This window comes from Oxyura jamaicensis, chromosome 2 (assembly GCF_011077185.1).
Source record: "Oxyura jamaicensis isolate SHBP4307 breed ruddy duck chromosome 2, BPBGC_Ojam_1.0, whole genome shotgun sequence".
NCBI lineage: Eukaryota > Metazoa > Chordata > Aves > Anseriformes > Anatidae > Oxyura > Oxyura jamaicensis.
The window spans coordinates 42,205,068-42,220,298 of record NC_048894.1 but is presented as its reverse complement, the minus strand read 5'-3'; the positions used below and the strand labels follow the sequence as shown (position 1 = coordinate 42,220,298).

Here is a 15,231-nt window from a genome sequence, read left to right as displayed (position 1 = left end):
CAGGCTGCCCTCTCGGAGGCTTTCCAGCCGAGGCAGGACACCTCCTGCCTTTCTGGCCCTGCAGACACTTCCTATCGCACCAACCATGCTGCCATGACTAGAGGTCTGGAAGTAACACCAGAGAGGTGGAAATTGCACCTCCTGTGGCCACTGGAAATGGAGAAGACCTGAAACAGTGCTTGCTGCTTTCCCTTCAACTTCCCAGCCCTATCTGAATGGCAGGGGAAGCAAAAGGATGTGTAGAAAAAATGAGTGGGCATCCGCTATTTGGCAACACTGTTCATTTCTTCCTGCATAGGCAAAATCGGCAGTATAATATATGTGCATTGGGAGCCCTGGTGAGGCTGGCTGATACATCACAAGCTTTTTAGAAGATACAGACAAAAGAAATGCAGAAGGCACTGACTTTTGAACCTTCTAGGTATATCTGGGTTAGATTTACAAATTTCTTCTTTTAATCTAGAATGACATCTCAAGAGAGATAAAAAAGGGCACACAGATGAACAAACATTGAAAATTTAGATCCATTTAAACTAACACACCTCTAGAAATACTAAATTCCTGCAACTTAAACTGTGAGAATTGGTACCAGACCAAAGAAGTATTTTTAAAAAAAGCATGTTTCAAAAATAAATTCCACTTAACTACTAGGGAAGCTTCTGTCACATCTTCCCTCATCTAAGCAAATAATCATATGTTGTTTTGCAGCCCTAGCATCCCAAATACTACAAGATTTTTAGAAGTGAAAAAGCTGTATGGGATGAAACGATGTCCATCCCTGTTATTTTATCTAAGTTGCCAAAGACAAACAATAACGATAATTAAATCACTAACATTATCCTGGTACCAGCATGAAGTGTTACCTGTATTTGCTTTTGAAAATACATTATCTCAGTGCTGTTTCCCCTAAGAAAAATACAGTAAAAGTGAGAGAAGATTTCCCCATCAGCTTGTAACTGCTATTAAAAAAAAAAAAAAAAAAAAAAAAATGGAAAAATAAATACGAAAAATTAAACCCCTAGGAACAACTGGTCTTAAAAACAACAAAGTACATACAGTTCTAGCTGAAGCTAATAGGAGATACAGGTGACCAGCACTTCTGACTCGGAGGCCCCAAGCCACTGTACGGAGCACTGTCCCTTTGAAATTTCAGGCTAACATTTATCAGCAGACAATTTACCGAAGTGAAAGACACTTGCATCCCTTTCCCCCACAGTATTTACTTTTTAAAAGCACCAGAGTGGTGGGAGACGCAGCTCCCCTGCAACGCCGCAGCTCCAGCTAAATGGGAGGTGAGCATGAGAAAACACCCGCTGTGAGCCTGACCAAACGCGAGCCCCCAGCCATCCTACATCACGATATTTCCAGAGCTCTCGGCCACTGGGAACAGGCTTGCTGTCTCACTGACCTCAGCCGCTTTGCTCTTTTGTCCAGCTCCATTTTGTCCCCTGTGAGGCCAGCCAGCAACAGCGGCTGAGGCTGTATTTTTGACATGCTAGCATACCGACACCAGGACCTCCAGAGAACCACACTGCCGTTTCCCTCACCATGCTGCCAACACCTGAAATCTGCCAGAGAGCAAAGCATGGCAGGCTGGCCACCGAACAGCAGCGATGGAGGGATCAAAGCCCCGAGGAAGCCTGAGGAAGAAGCATAAAGGGAGTTTTGAACTAAAGGTGTGTGATCGCAACCCTAAGCATTAGGAAAGAAAACAGAAGAAGTAGCAGGGTATGACCTGGGAATGCAGAGTGACTCATTCCCAAGGTGGCATACAGTTGGCAGGTAAACCCTAGACACTGGTGACCCTCTAACACTTGGTCCTGGCACTGCTCCGCACCACAGCCTACTACCACGCACTTCCCTCTGCTTCTGCTGCTACCCACCTTTGCGAGCCCTGCTTATTTACATTGCTCAAACTCCTGCTGGCAAAGACTAGCTCTTACCCTGGTTTTGTATGCAGCTCAGCACAGTACAACTGCACAGTCGGAGGTAGCCTGCAAACAATAAAACACCATCAAAAAATAAAGAGGGGAAGAGCACAGCTGGCTTAGGAAACACCACCGAAGTATCTGTTCTATAAAAAACATGTGATGGTCAAACGGCAGGATAAGCACCATGACATATACACAAGCACTAGCTGAAGGGCAAAAAGAAAACAAGAAGAGACCTCAAAAGGATGAGAAAACAAAACAGGAAAAAAAATCCATAAAACAAAGGAAATAGTGAAGAGGAAAATTTGCTAACCAAAAAAAAAAGAAAAGGAAAAAAATCACAGAAAAAAAGCATGACTACTGCTGGCTTTCCTTCCATTCACCTCACACTAACAATACACACGCCTCATACCTCAGCCTCTTCAAGGTCTGTCCTTGTAACCTAAGCATCAGATTGCCTCTTTACCACTGAGACTGGTTAAAAAGAAGGCACGAACTTACCTGACAATCTCTTCTGAGAGCAAATGAGAATGGGAAGGAGGAGGAAGGAAATAAAATTCACGTCTCTCTACCCCAGAATAGCTGACTGGCACAGAAAGGAAGTCACCCACCAAAGATTAAGAAGTAACAAACACCTAATAATTTATTCCCTTGCTAAAGAACAGGAGAGATGAAGCGTAAATACAGTCTACTTCACAGACTGTTGTTGGAGCATGGCAGTCATACTTCATCCCTCAACACAGATTGTAAAATCACAATCTACGTCTTTGTGGCCACTGGCACAGCTTCTTGTTCTGCTTTAAAAACACCAATAATCCACCCTTGTTTATATTGTTTCCCCATAATTATTTAAAAACAAAGCCCTTGGGACACAAGAATTTACCAGCATCAGGAATATCATCCATTTCTCTCCCATCCCCAACATACCTTTAAGTCAAACAAACTATATATATATATATTTATCTTTTTTTTTAAACACAACTACTTCCAACACACCAGTGAGGGAAGCACATACGATAGCGTTACAAGCCAAAATAGGGAGGGGGGAGGGAGAGTAATGACAACAGAAAATCTAAAATAAGTCCTGGCAAGCCCCACAAGGCCGGGCATGAGGAAACCAAAGCCAGTTGGCTCTGATGACTCTGCATCCATCAACTACTCTTTAGCTAACACCTACCAGTAAATAACTTCTTTGCCATTCCTTTGCTGATTAACAGGGTGCTGTAGATTGCAGTTGCTACCCTAAAGGACTGGAACTCAGACCAGTCCTTACAAGTTATGACAACCGTTTCCAATATCCTGCCCATCAGCGTCTGACAGGAGGCTCTGGAGGGGACACTGAGTAATGGGACTGTGCGTGGGCACCATTTGAAAGTTTTCCTCTGCTATGCAGCAGGATAAAACAGTCCTTGTCCAGATGTCCACTACATTTTTAACGTCTTCTGGAAGAATCTGTGCCAAGCATGGCTTGAGTCTCTACAATGGTGCAGGGTGGGCCCTGATCTGCCCCTCATACTACTGTCCACACACCATGAACATCCTCTTCACCTGGGCACCCTAGCAGGACGCCAGACAACCTTCCCCACACTGAAACAGCAGGGAGCTCCTCTTCTCTCTCCCAAGAAGGCAAGTCCTTTGGCACTGCCCCAGTTTTCCTCCCACCTAGCAGGAGGGCGCAGGTGTGCTGGAGATCCAGCCCGCGTGGCGCGGCCACTCACTTCAGGTAAGTGGTTTTGAAAAAGTGCTCTGTAATGCTTGATGCCCCATCTGGGAGTCATATTGGGTCTGATTTCAAGTGTTTTGAGCACTCCATCTGTCGGAGCTGTGGGCACTCAGCACTTCTGGATAACCAGAGATTAACATGTCACTTCTGCAAATGTTTTTCCTCTGTTTTCCCAGCTTTGCCTCCACTATTACACCACTCACGCACAGTATTTGCTCATAACACAGCAACAACATTCATCTCCTCCAGATTCTGCCTGAAAAGAGGGGACGTTGGATACTAAACAAATCTACAAAAATCTTGGTAATCTGTTATAGGCTCCTGGAAGTTGAGGCCATTATTTGCACGCAGCCATTACGTGAGCAAATAAGGTGTTTAAGGCACCTCTCAGAACGGGCTGTGAAGATTAGTTAATGTTTATACAACTCTCTGAAAATTGAAATGACTATTACACACTGAGTATTACCACCACCGGGGATCCATTTAAGTAAAAGCAGCACAGAGAGCAAAGGAAACAAAACTTATTTCTTCTGTCCAGCACAATTATTGCCAGACTTATGCATGCTAAAAACACCCAATAACCCATCTAAAGCACTAAATTAATGTTTATGCTATTAAGTTTAGACAATCTTATGCTGAAAGCTTTTCAAACTACAGGAAATTACACGTTGCGCAGGGACAACTGTATACAATTACAGTGATTTTGTAAAATGGCAGAGATATAAAGCAGAAGCAGACCGGCCAGCGAGGCTGCTAAATCACACAGATAACAAGTGCGTCCTGGCAGGGCAGCAGCCTGGAGCTTTCTCTCGGGTGTTTGAGGAGCCAGGAGCTATAGCAGCAATCCCAAAACTCAGGAAGACACCACACACCCCTACTCACGAGGCAGCAGCCGGCAGGTAGGATCAGCAGGTACCACTGCTGCTGCCACCCTGGAGTCACCGTGCATTGCCCAGACCCGTTATTAGCCCACCCTGAACCAGCAGCTGGCAAAAGCACCACTGGAAAGAGCACTTTTACTGGGGTTATTTGGATCAACCTCCACGTTTCTTTAGGAGGCAAAAGCCTCAAAGGGATACTAAGCGTACCAACACAAAATCTTGCAAGTAGAGTGTTCTCCCAGGCAGAAAGCTCTCAGCTGCTTTGCTAAAGGCCACGGCAATATGTCTGCTTTATGCTCTTTTTCACAAAGGATTGTTTAACAGTACTTAGTGCAGCTCTACCTCAACACAGCAAACACTGTCTTAAAACAGCCTAGCTGAAGCTTTCAGCTTACCAAGTCAGCCTGAATGTTTTGTCAAACATCTGAAGGACTGCAGCGCTTCCGACTTTTCTCTGATGTCTTTCAGGTACAGACCGGAATTAAAGCTAGTCTTCATGAATGCAAAACCAGGCAGAGACTCCTAAGTGCTACAGGTCCTATTCTTTACCTTACTCATTGTCTTGTTCACAGCTCACCTTGTCGTCAGTCTCCCTTTCATTGAACAATTTCAGAAGTCTCATTTGCAAACGAAACAAGTACGTATTATAAATTACACGTGGGAGATTATTGGTTTGTGTGTAACAGCTAAGCAGAACATCAACAGCTGTGTAGACACATCCCAGCCAATACTAAAAGTAGTCTTGTCGGCATTTTTGATCTTAAAGTAAATACACTGAAAAACTTAACTCTAATTAGGCTTAAAGGAAGATATGAATTTCTGGAACAAACACGAAACAAATGCTGCCGATAACATTGTCTTTGCAGAATATCTTGTTTGCTGTTTCTTAAGTAGACAGGGTTTTCGAGATAAAATATTCTGACTCACAAGTGATGCGCCCCTGCTGTTTGTATGTTGACAAAAACCTGAATTTTGTATTTTAAGTGGCGTGTTATGCTTCATTAATATGAAATCATCGTTCTGAATCACAGACATAGTAGCTGAGCTCCAAGTGACCTAATTCATTTTTAATATTTCATAGTTGGTTAAAAGCTGAAACAAGAGATTGCTAACGCAGCTCTGACACCCTCATCATGAATCAAAAGATGTAGGGAAAAGGTCATGTGCTTACCAACTGGCACCCAACCAAATTCATCACTATAAAATGAGAGAACAGAAATGAAGACTGCATTTCCCATTATGCTTCTCCCTTCGAAAGAGCATCCATCAGCTTGCACGTTACCAATGAGCAGAATTTATTTATATGTGTGTCCCCAAATTAAAGGTCAGAGATGCGAGAGAGATGAAATAAGGACCGCAGCCTTTGTCTAACTAAGAAGTAGTTCCTTCCCTTTAAAGCAAACTCGGCAGCAACAGCCTTTGAAGACCAAAAGGAGAAACAATTCCCAACCACATAAAGAAACTAACAAGTCCCTTATATGGCTAAGAATTGCAATGCCATTTTTTTTTTCCACAGCCGGAAAAATTAGAACAAGAGGGAAAAATAGAGCAAACTTTAAAAAGGCAGTTCTCCGAGCACCAGGGAATTCACACAGGCACATCGTTCCAGCTTTAAGAACTGCCAGATACTTTCTTCTTGAAAGAGGAGGACATTACACCAACCAGGTGAGTCCCTGAAATCAGGATTTTAACTCCTGCTGTAACTATGGATACCCAGCTTTCAAACCCTTTTGTGATGTGGCAGAACACCAGGCTCCCTTGCCTGCTCCTCTTGTGAAACACCTCCATCTGAAGTCCCCTAATCTCCCCCTACCTGGCAGGTCACTGATGCACCACCTCAAGGTTTTTCCAGCTCCCTGCATCCAAAGCAGCCGCCCGCCCTCTCTACCCTTGCTCCCCCATCTTCGATCTGCCTCTCCCCCTCCAGAAACCCTGAGCCAGAGGTTCCCAGCTTCTCACCCAGAAAGGCAACTCGATCGCATTGCGTTTTGTTTCTGATAACCAGAGCATTTCTCGTGAGCGAGTTAAGCGGCACACAATGGCCTAGCCGGCCCCGCCGCTGCTGCGGAAAGGTCGGGCTCCCGCACAGCATCAGCATTGAGACTGAACTTGGAACGGCCCAGCCCGGCCAGCCTCTAAATATAGCAAGGGGAGGAAGGGCTGTGGAAGGGCGTGGGGAAGGGAGCGGGCCCGAAGCCAGGAGAGCAGCCGGTGAAATAAGGCAGCACCACGCTGGCCCGTCCCGCTCTTCTCTCCCGCACCCTGTGGTGAAGCGGAGCGGTTAAGCATGGCTTGAGGATTTAGTCTGTTAATGTAAATTCACAAAATAAGAACAAACTACTACTTGATTTAAACACTGTGTGCATGTGTACAAATCTCTTCGACAACTTTTCTTCTTGGATAACTCTGAATCGCATAGGAGTGATATCACTTCCACTACATGACAGACTATAAATCACCATCAACCACATGGCACCATCCATAAAAACGTGTCAGAGAGACACCAATGAGGAACAAAATATCAAAGAGCTTTACGTCATCAACATGCAGTTGTATGTGTCTTCTGGCTTCTACTATGATCTATACAGATCAGGTGGTTTATTTCATTCATTTGCATCTGAATGAAGTCAATACAATTAGCAGAGGAACCCTTACAGAAAATCTGTCCAAACAATTTAATCTGCATACATTTACCAGAAATTAAACCTTTTTTTTTTTTTTTAAAAAAAAAAAAAAAAAGATAAATTGTTATGTTTAATACTGAAATTGACTTGACAGAGAATACATTGGGAGGGACTTTATTCCCATCACTGTTACAAGTAAATGAGAGATACAAACAAGCAAGACAAGAAAAAATAGAAGAAAAGGTCCTTCTATCCAAAAGCATGAAAGAAAAAATCTCTCTCTCTCTCGATAGTGTCAGGCCTAAAAAAGAAACAAACCTCTCAGCTAATAAAAACTTCTAGGAGAAGAGATTAGCATTTGCTGTAAACCAACATAATCAAAAAGACAGTGTGGCTAAGGAATCCAACAGGAGCCTTCAATTTAGGACTACAGATATGGCAAGTAACCTTTGCTTCACTTCTCCATTTAGAAACTGTGTTGTCAGGAAAGACCTACAGAGAAAACTGTTTCAAGTTTCAAGGAAGCTACACAGTATTTTTATCTTAATAACTACACAAATAAAAGCAAAATCCCTGCTCTGTCCTTTACTTCTTGAGGATTAACCATGCTTACTCTCTCACAGAAATTGCTAATCTTCATTACAGGCACCAGGCTCTACGCGAGACATCTCATATGACTCAATTAGACTTCCACTACATATAAATCATATCTCAACTGTGGCAGAGAGAGACACAGGCAGAAAGACGGAGAAAAAGCAGGACAAAAAAAAAAAAAAAAAAAAAAAAAGATGCTGTAAAAGTATAAATCAGAATAAAAGGCATTAAATAAGAGATGTAGCCTCAGAAAGCCCAAAATGCTGTTAAAACATCAGATGAGGTATGTCCTCCCCCATTTGCACAATTTAGAATGTTTTTGACAATTGTCATTTATTTTAAAAATAAATAAATAAATAAATAAGATAATGTATGTTGTTCATCTGTCCTGGTTTTGCCCTGGAGAACAGTATGTGCTTTGTGGGCCTGATTCTGCTTTACTGAAGACAACTGAAGCTCTTTCATTGATTTTTCAAGGGAAGCAGAACAGATCCCTGTTGCTATAATTTCTATTCAATAATATTATTGTTAATCAGCTACATAAAATATTGGTATGTCATTCCGCATGAGTACATGCAATTCTCAGGCTGAACTCTCAGCACAGTGAGCGTAGCTCTCCATGTAAAAATGTTTACTTCTAAATTTCCTTCCAACACTCAGCATTGCCCATATGAGTGGAAAAGAAATTGCGAAACACCACTATGCAAACACTCACAACATACACTGTGACAATATTTGAGTAAATCACTGTTCTTGATCTCCCTTCTCTGCCCATCTGCAGTCTTTGGTATGGAACAACTATATCATAAAAGCTCTTATTCACACATGCTTTTGATATTACACTATTTAATCACATACAGCTGTAGCTGATGAGACTGTTACAAAACACAATTTTAATGCAGCACTGGAAGCAAGTTCTGGAGACACATCAACCATTTCTCTCTACATAAAATTCTAACATTAAAAGACTTTTCTTCAAGAAAAAAAAAAAAAAAAAAAAAAAAAAAAAAAAAAAACCCCACTCTTTTTTTTTTTTTTTTAAAAAAAAAAAAGAAAAAAAAAAAAGAAAAAAAATCTGCTTCTCTTCCTGGACACTCCGGAATGGGCTTGTTTGCAAGTGAACTCAAAGTCCCTGCCCAGAGTATAGATAGTGACAAACCCACTTCCCCCACACCAGAAAAAATAATAATTAAAAAACCCTGCTTGAAATTATACGCAGAGAAAATGCTATCCAGGCTACTTACAGCAAGACCTGAAATGAACTCAGGCATCCTGCTTGGAACAAGTCTTTTCTTATCTACTTTTTAATTCATGGAAATACAAGAACTAACACTCCGATCATTTTTACAAAGATAGTTGCATTAAAGTACAAATATACCATCATGATAACTTGGAAAGCCTACAATACATTAAAAACCAAATCAGTAATTCAGAAGGTTGCCTTGTATCAGTGATTACAATGTATAACTATTAACACAGTGTTTGCCACAGTAACACCTCGGTAGCCTAATCTGCCAAATGCTTGCAGCTTCCATCTTTCCTTAAGGAATTAATATATATACTTGCAAACTAAGTCCCCATGGCATACCGTAAAATATTAATGTTCAAAAGACTAAAAATTTGATGTTTGCCACTTTTTTTTTTTTTTTTTTTTTGAGTTTCAGCAAACTTACATTGAGACAGCACTTGAAAGGGAGATCAACTAAGCAATTCAATGTTGTTTCAATATATATCATGGTGTCCCGTACAGCAGCAAGTGTGTATTTATTCAGGCACATAAGAATTGACGGCAAACAATAATGGAAAATGAACAAGTTCACATATTTGCATTTTTCAGAGGACCATCGCTTTTACCTTCCTTACTGTTTAAAGCAACCAGCAAAAATACTATAAGTAGATATTAATGTTACAGCCAAAATTACAACCAGACTTACATGTTTTTAAATGGCATTTGAACAAATCCGTGCAACTTCAAGGCAGTTCTCTGAGGCATTTAAAACACGCCGCCATGTACTGAATCAAACGAGGGCTCAGTGCGAACAAACTTCATTCCTAGAAATGCACTTCTCTATTTGCAAGTGTTTGCCTTCACTTTGGCACTATCACATGGGCTCCAGCTAGACTTTTGAGCTCTGGCGGCAGTCCAAGCTGCAGATGGTTGGAAATGCAGCCTGAAATCAGTGTGTGGTTGATGAATTACTCCTTACACCTGACCCCGGCTTCACACCAGGCACCAGGCACAGTCTGAGCACCACCAGCCAGAGAAGCCCTGTCAGGCATCTCCGTAGCTGGAACGCTTTCTTCAAGGCCTTCTGCAGGGCCAGATGGCCAAAAGCAGGGAATGCGGTAAACTCACTAAACAGAAACGTGAGTGACAAAAGAGCATGGGGTGGGTAGGTACAAGGTGAAGAGAGGCGAGAGCTCCAATTCCAAAAATACGCTTTCTAAAAGCGGCTGGTGGTGCGAGAAGGGAGGCGTGCTGGTGGCGTGCAGCTGAAAGAGGTCCCTGATTCCTTCCTGCCAGAGAATGCCCTAAAAAAGGAAAAGAGGAAGCGAAACAAAACAAAGGGCTTCATCCAAATGCACACACCCAATCACGCACCCATAAAGAGACTTTTTGCAGTTTAAACACTTCTGGGTACACCTGCTTGAGTTTCCACGTTGTTGTCTCCTCAGGTGCGGCAAGTATCCGTCGCTTCACAGCCAAGCTCATTATGCTCCTCTTGCCTGGGGGCTGGTCCACATGCTTCTCACATCCGCAGAGACAGGATTTTACTCACGTAGGCATTGGGAAATCGCACTTCTTGCTTTTGCATGTATTCACATGTGCATCAGGCACAGAGAGATTAAGGCGCATTGCTGGTACAGTCTGTGCTGCTTCCCTGCTTCAGGTATTTTGCCCCCCTCACTGGGGAGCAGGGTCAACACCCCGAGAGTCAAACCACCAAACCCAAACCATGACTAACAGATGGAAAACATCCAGAGAATGCATGAAAGCAAACTGCACGGAAATAACTGCTAAACTGGCTTATTTTTACCCCAAACGCAGGTACAGAGATCACAAAACAAAATTCCTGTCTGCAGGTAACTGTGACACCTTCTCCTTTCCACCAAAACGATTCAGGTTTTTTCTGCATACTGCTACAGAGCAAACTTACCCCATCTCTAGGTCTAATCGTAAGCTGCAGGGAACGGAGATAAAGCAGAGCGTCTACTAAATTAAAGAGACTCTTTCAAATACATTCAGATAGTTTAGGTTAAATCTTTCTTCTTTTCAAATCATTAAATGGAATTTAATGGTGCTCAGTTTTGTTTTTCCATTGTGCAAAAGGGGAAAGAGAAAAGAATTTGCTTTGGCAAGCAAGAAACTAAAGAAATAAATGCAGACCTCAATGTGAAATTTGGTCTCATTATCATTTTATACGTGACAATTTACAATATACTGCTGTAAACCAGTTGCTTGAGTAGTTGCGCCATCAGCAAGGAGACAAGGAAATTTATTTAACAGCTCAAAACAAAAAACTGCTGTAGCTTCTCATCAGATAGATCTGAACCTATCTCCTCGCAACATTCTTTGTGGCAAGAGCATAAGACTACCCTTGATTCACAAGAGTAACAAAAAATGATTGTTTTGAAGTAAACTCCTAGCACTCCAAGAACGAGACTCTAGGCAGATCCTGGGAGCAGAGAAGTTCAAACACTTCACTTCCAAATTGCAGTTGTCAGACAGTGTCATGCCAAAACAAGAAAAATAAGGTTGTGTCTTTCCTCAGACTCAATGCTTGTCCTTAAGAGACATATTGAATTCCTTGCAATTGCCTCTTAAAAACTGACTGACCTTCCCCCCTGATTATTCTCAGTTTTGGATGACATTGGGTTTATCTAAACCTGCAATTAAAGTTTTAGCTTCAGTGGTGGCATCTGATAATTAAGGAGCACAAGTAAATTGAATAATAAGAGTGCGTGCTTCATGTTGCACAAAAGGCCACAAAACACTTTAAAAACTTAAATCAATCAGCCAAACATATGGAATCCATTTTTTTCCTATTTATAATCCTATTACCCATATAGCTATTCATTTACACCATTTCTGCGTAACTACATGCTAGCTATGTTAGAAGATACGAACACAGATTGGAGACTTAGCTCTTACGCAGCTTTGTGCTCCCCCAAGAGAAAGACGTGATGCACAGTGAGGCAGTGCTTCTCAGAGAACAACCGAGACAACTTTGTGAGACAAGCAAAGCAAAAAGCAGCACTTCACCCAGACACGGTGGGGTACACGCATTTCAAAACTTTGCCCATTTAACGCGCTACCACTCGGCGTTTCACAAGCTGTAGGCAAATGCCATAAGAAAGCCTAGAATTTCTTTCTTAATTACAAATGAATGCAACCCCCCCACCACCACCACCCTCAGCGTGCATGTCTATGAACATAAGAACACATTCTTCCCTAAGAGCTGAATCCTATAACGTTCTGTACAAAGGACAGTTTTGAGAAATTAGACAAAAAGATGAAGTTCACAGTACAGTCGGAGTCATGCAGGGGTTTATTAACATGAGTTGCTCCAACAGGCATGATAAAAGATACAGCTCTCCACCACAATGTTATTTGATTACCCGAATATTAGCTTTAGACATACAATGGATCTAACTGCTTTAAAATGTCCCAGAAGCTGATGGCTAGCTTTAAGGTAACAAAATCCAGATGCTGCCTGTCTGCGCTACTCTAAACTCTTAAAGTCTATAGAAGTGAAAAAACTCATATGCGTGTCTCTCTATATGCATGCGTGTATGTGTTTATTATTTAGGTTTTATCCATGCACTTCACAGTGGAGCGAGGGAGAAATGAAAAAATAATGTCATATAAACCGTAGCACCGATTTGCAATGTTACCTGTCCTTGCAGCAATAGCGCATGTGTGCGCAGACAGGCGCACATGACTTTTCACCAGGTTGATAATTTTATATACCAGCTATAAAAGCGTGTTTAATTTAGCTTTTCCGTACCGTGGCTTTTTTTTTTTTTTAAACCTAATGCTCTAAAAAAATATCGTTACTATTTTAAGCTCAAATGCAAGGTTAATTTCCTTAAAAATCTTATTTATGAAGTTTTTTTAAAAAAGAGGAAAAAGTGGAAAAAAAAAAAGAGACTGGCAGAACGTAAGCTACGTGAGTAAAAGGCATGGAATGTCCAATATTTCTCCTCCAATACTCGAGGCTATTGTTCTTTCAAAAAAACACCATCAATTGTTTCATGTCCTTGGCTTGCCAGGTTTTGAGGAATAGCATCAGTCTGCGTCCCCCAATCCCCCAAACAGTTAAAGCTATAGGCAATATTGCAGTCAGGGCTAGTGACAGGCTGCTGCTGCAACAGCAACAATACACACTAAATGGTCACAAAGGTAAAACGCAATTTGGATCGACCTTGAAAGGAAGAAAAAAAAAGAGGCAATAAAAATCCCTACAAAATATAACATTTAAAAATCTTAAATTTTATACAAAAAGCCTGCACAACAGGCTGAAAGAAAGAGCACAGCGAACAAATGAGAGGTAACCCTGTTAGGAATTACAAGGCTATAATCACATTGAGTGGTTCTGGTGTCGTCGCAACTCACCCCAGCCTGATTCTCAGTTTTGACAATTAGTTAATTTATATCATGCAGCAGTCTGCCTATAAACGTTAACAGGAAAGTAATTTTATTAACAGCGAAATATAACTTAGCCTTTCAGAGCCGCGACCAGACAACGTGTTTCAAACCAAAAGTCTGCACAAGCCAGCCTCCCCAGGGCACCCCACACGCGCAGACACACACGTCAAACGTCCCATGTGTTAAATTCGCCACAGAAGCACAACGTGTGTCCGCGTGCACAGGGGTACATACATGCGTGTGCACCCCGGCTATATTTTTTTTCCTCAAAAGGATGCTACTTTATTGACTAAAACTGTTAATCCGTGGCTGTGGGGTTACACTCCAGAGCAGGATATTTATTATTTTTTTCTATACGGTGTCCTAACAAGGTTTGCAAACTTTCATTTCAGGGTTTTCTTTTGTTACTGTCCCTTAGTTACAGAGGAAATCTTTTCAGAGAGCAGACTATTATACGATAGCACTAGAAAAATAAAGCTTTAATTAACCAACTCGTAGCCAGGTAGCATCGATTTTGCTCAGCTCCTGAGGAAGAAGATGCAGGCCTGCTTTCCAGTCTCCCGGCATTTTAAAAATTACGGAGAAAAGAAAGAAGAAAAAGAAAGAGCCCATGCTTGGATATACTCTCCAAAAGTAGCTACCCTCTATTTCTAGACCTTTTAAATGCAACAGAGTACAGCCGTATCATCCTGAATGTGTAATGAAATATTAAAAGCAGTGCAAACCACTGACACAAACTCCACCAGATTTTCAGCCAGTTCGCTCCTCATTCTCCCCAGACCTTCGCAGCATCTCCTGCTCAGCTGATTAAAAGTTTGAGTTTCCACAGACGTCTTTTCTAAGGGCAAAACGCTTTTAAGCCCCGAGTGAACTGGAGGGATCGCTGCAAGAGCCATCGAACCAGCGTTTCATGCCTGATGCTGTCCAGAGCAATCCTCACCCCGTGCCATAATAAACACGCTACCTGCCCGGCGTTACGATAGCGCTCACCAGAGCGGTCTCCCAGAACAATAAAAGGAATTGGCCGACGACAGCGGCCCTCGAAACAAATCCAGTCGAATAAATAAAATTGAGCACGGACAGTAACCTTCCTGCCTCTCTCCCGCCTGCTCTCTGCCTACTAGCTCGGCTCTGTGTGACACCCAAGCCCGGGAAGCGAGGGAAAGCCAGCAAACCCAGCCAGCAGCCCCTGCCATTTGCACCGCTCACTCCCCATCGCCCGCCGAGTGCCCGGCGGGACCCGCGCCCTACCTTGGTTTGGAGATAGTGGGGGTAGTAGTAGGTGTACTGGGGGTACATTGGCTGCTGGTCCAGGCGTTTGCCCATGTAGCTGGAGTCCTTCTGGCTGGTGCAGGGAACTCGTTGGCAGGGTGTAGTGCCCCAGGGCCTTTTCTTCCCTCTCACGCCGCTATTCCTGACAGCGCGGGCGACAGAGGAGGAGGCTGCCGAGACTTCCTCGCCGTCTACCGCGCGCTACTTCCAGCGCAGCCAAAAACGCACAGGCGCGCACATCGAGGGCTGGGTGGCTGGCTGCGAGGGTGGGAGGAGGTGGGTGGCAGCCCCTTGCCCGGCTGCCCCCCCGCTGGCAGCGGCAGCAGCGTGCCTCCGGCGGTGCCCGCTGCCCGGCCGGGGAGCGTCCTGCGAGCGGAGCCGGGGAGGCAGCGCAACTCCAGCCCGCTGCTTGCTTCCTTGCTTGCTCTTCTTCTTCTTCTCTTCCTCCTCCTCCTCCTCGCTCGCTCTCCTCGTCCTCTCCCCGGCTCGCCCCGCTCTCGAGCCCTCCCCTCTCGCTCCCCACCCAACCCCCTTCAAAAAAAAAAAAAAAAAAAAA

General features: G+C 43.1%; 1 protein-coding gene across 14 annotated transcripts in view; it reads right to left on the bottom strand.

The window, feature by feature from the left end:
- RBMS3 (RNA binding motif single stranded interacting protein 3) overlaps positions 1 to 15,231 on the bottom strand; it is a 708,203-nt gene that overhangs the window by 424,277 nt on the left and 268,695 nt on the right. For 3 of the 14 annotated variants that reach the window (XM_035316428.1, XM_035316429.1, XM_035316430.1), the window contains exon 1: positions 14,655 to 15,201. The exons of the other annotated variants lie outside the window; for them this stretch is intronic. In XM_035316428.1, coding sequence (XP_035172319.1) covers positions 14,655 to 14,729 — 75 coding nt within the window. In that variant the 5' untranslated portion in view covers positions 14,730 to 15,201. Of the gene's footprint in view, positions 1 to 14,654; positions 15,202 to 15,231 lie in introns of those variants that run through there. 14 annotated transcript variants of the gene reach the window in all.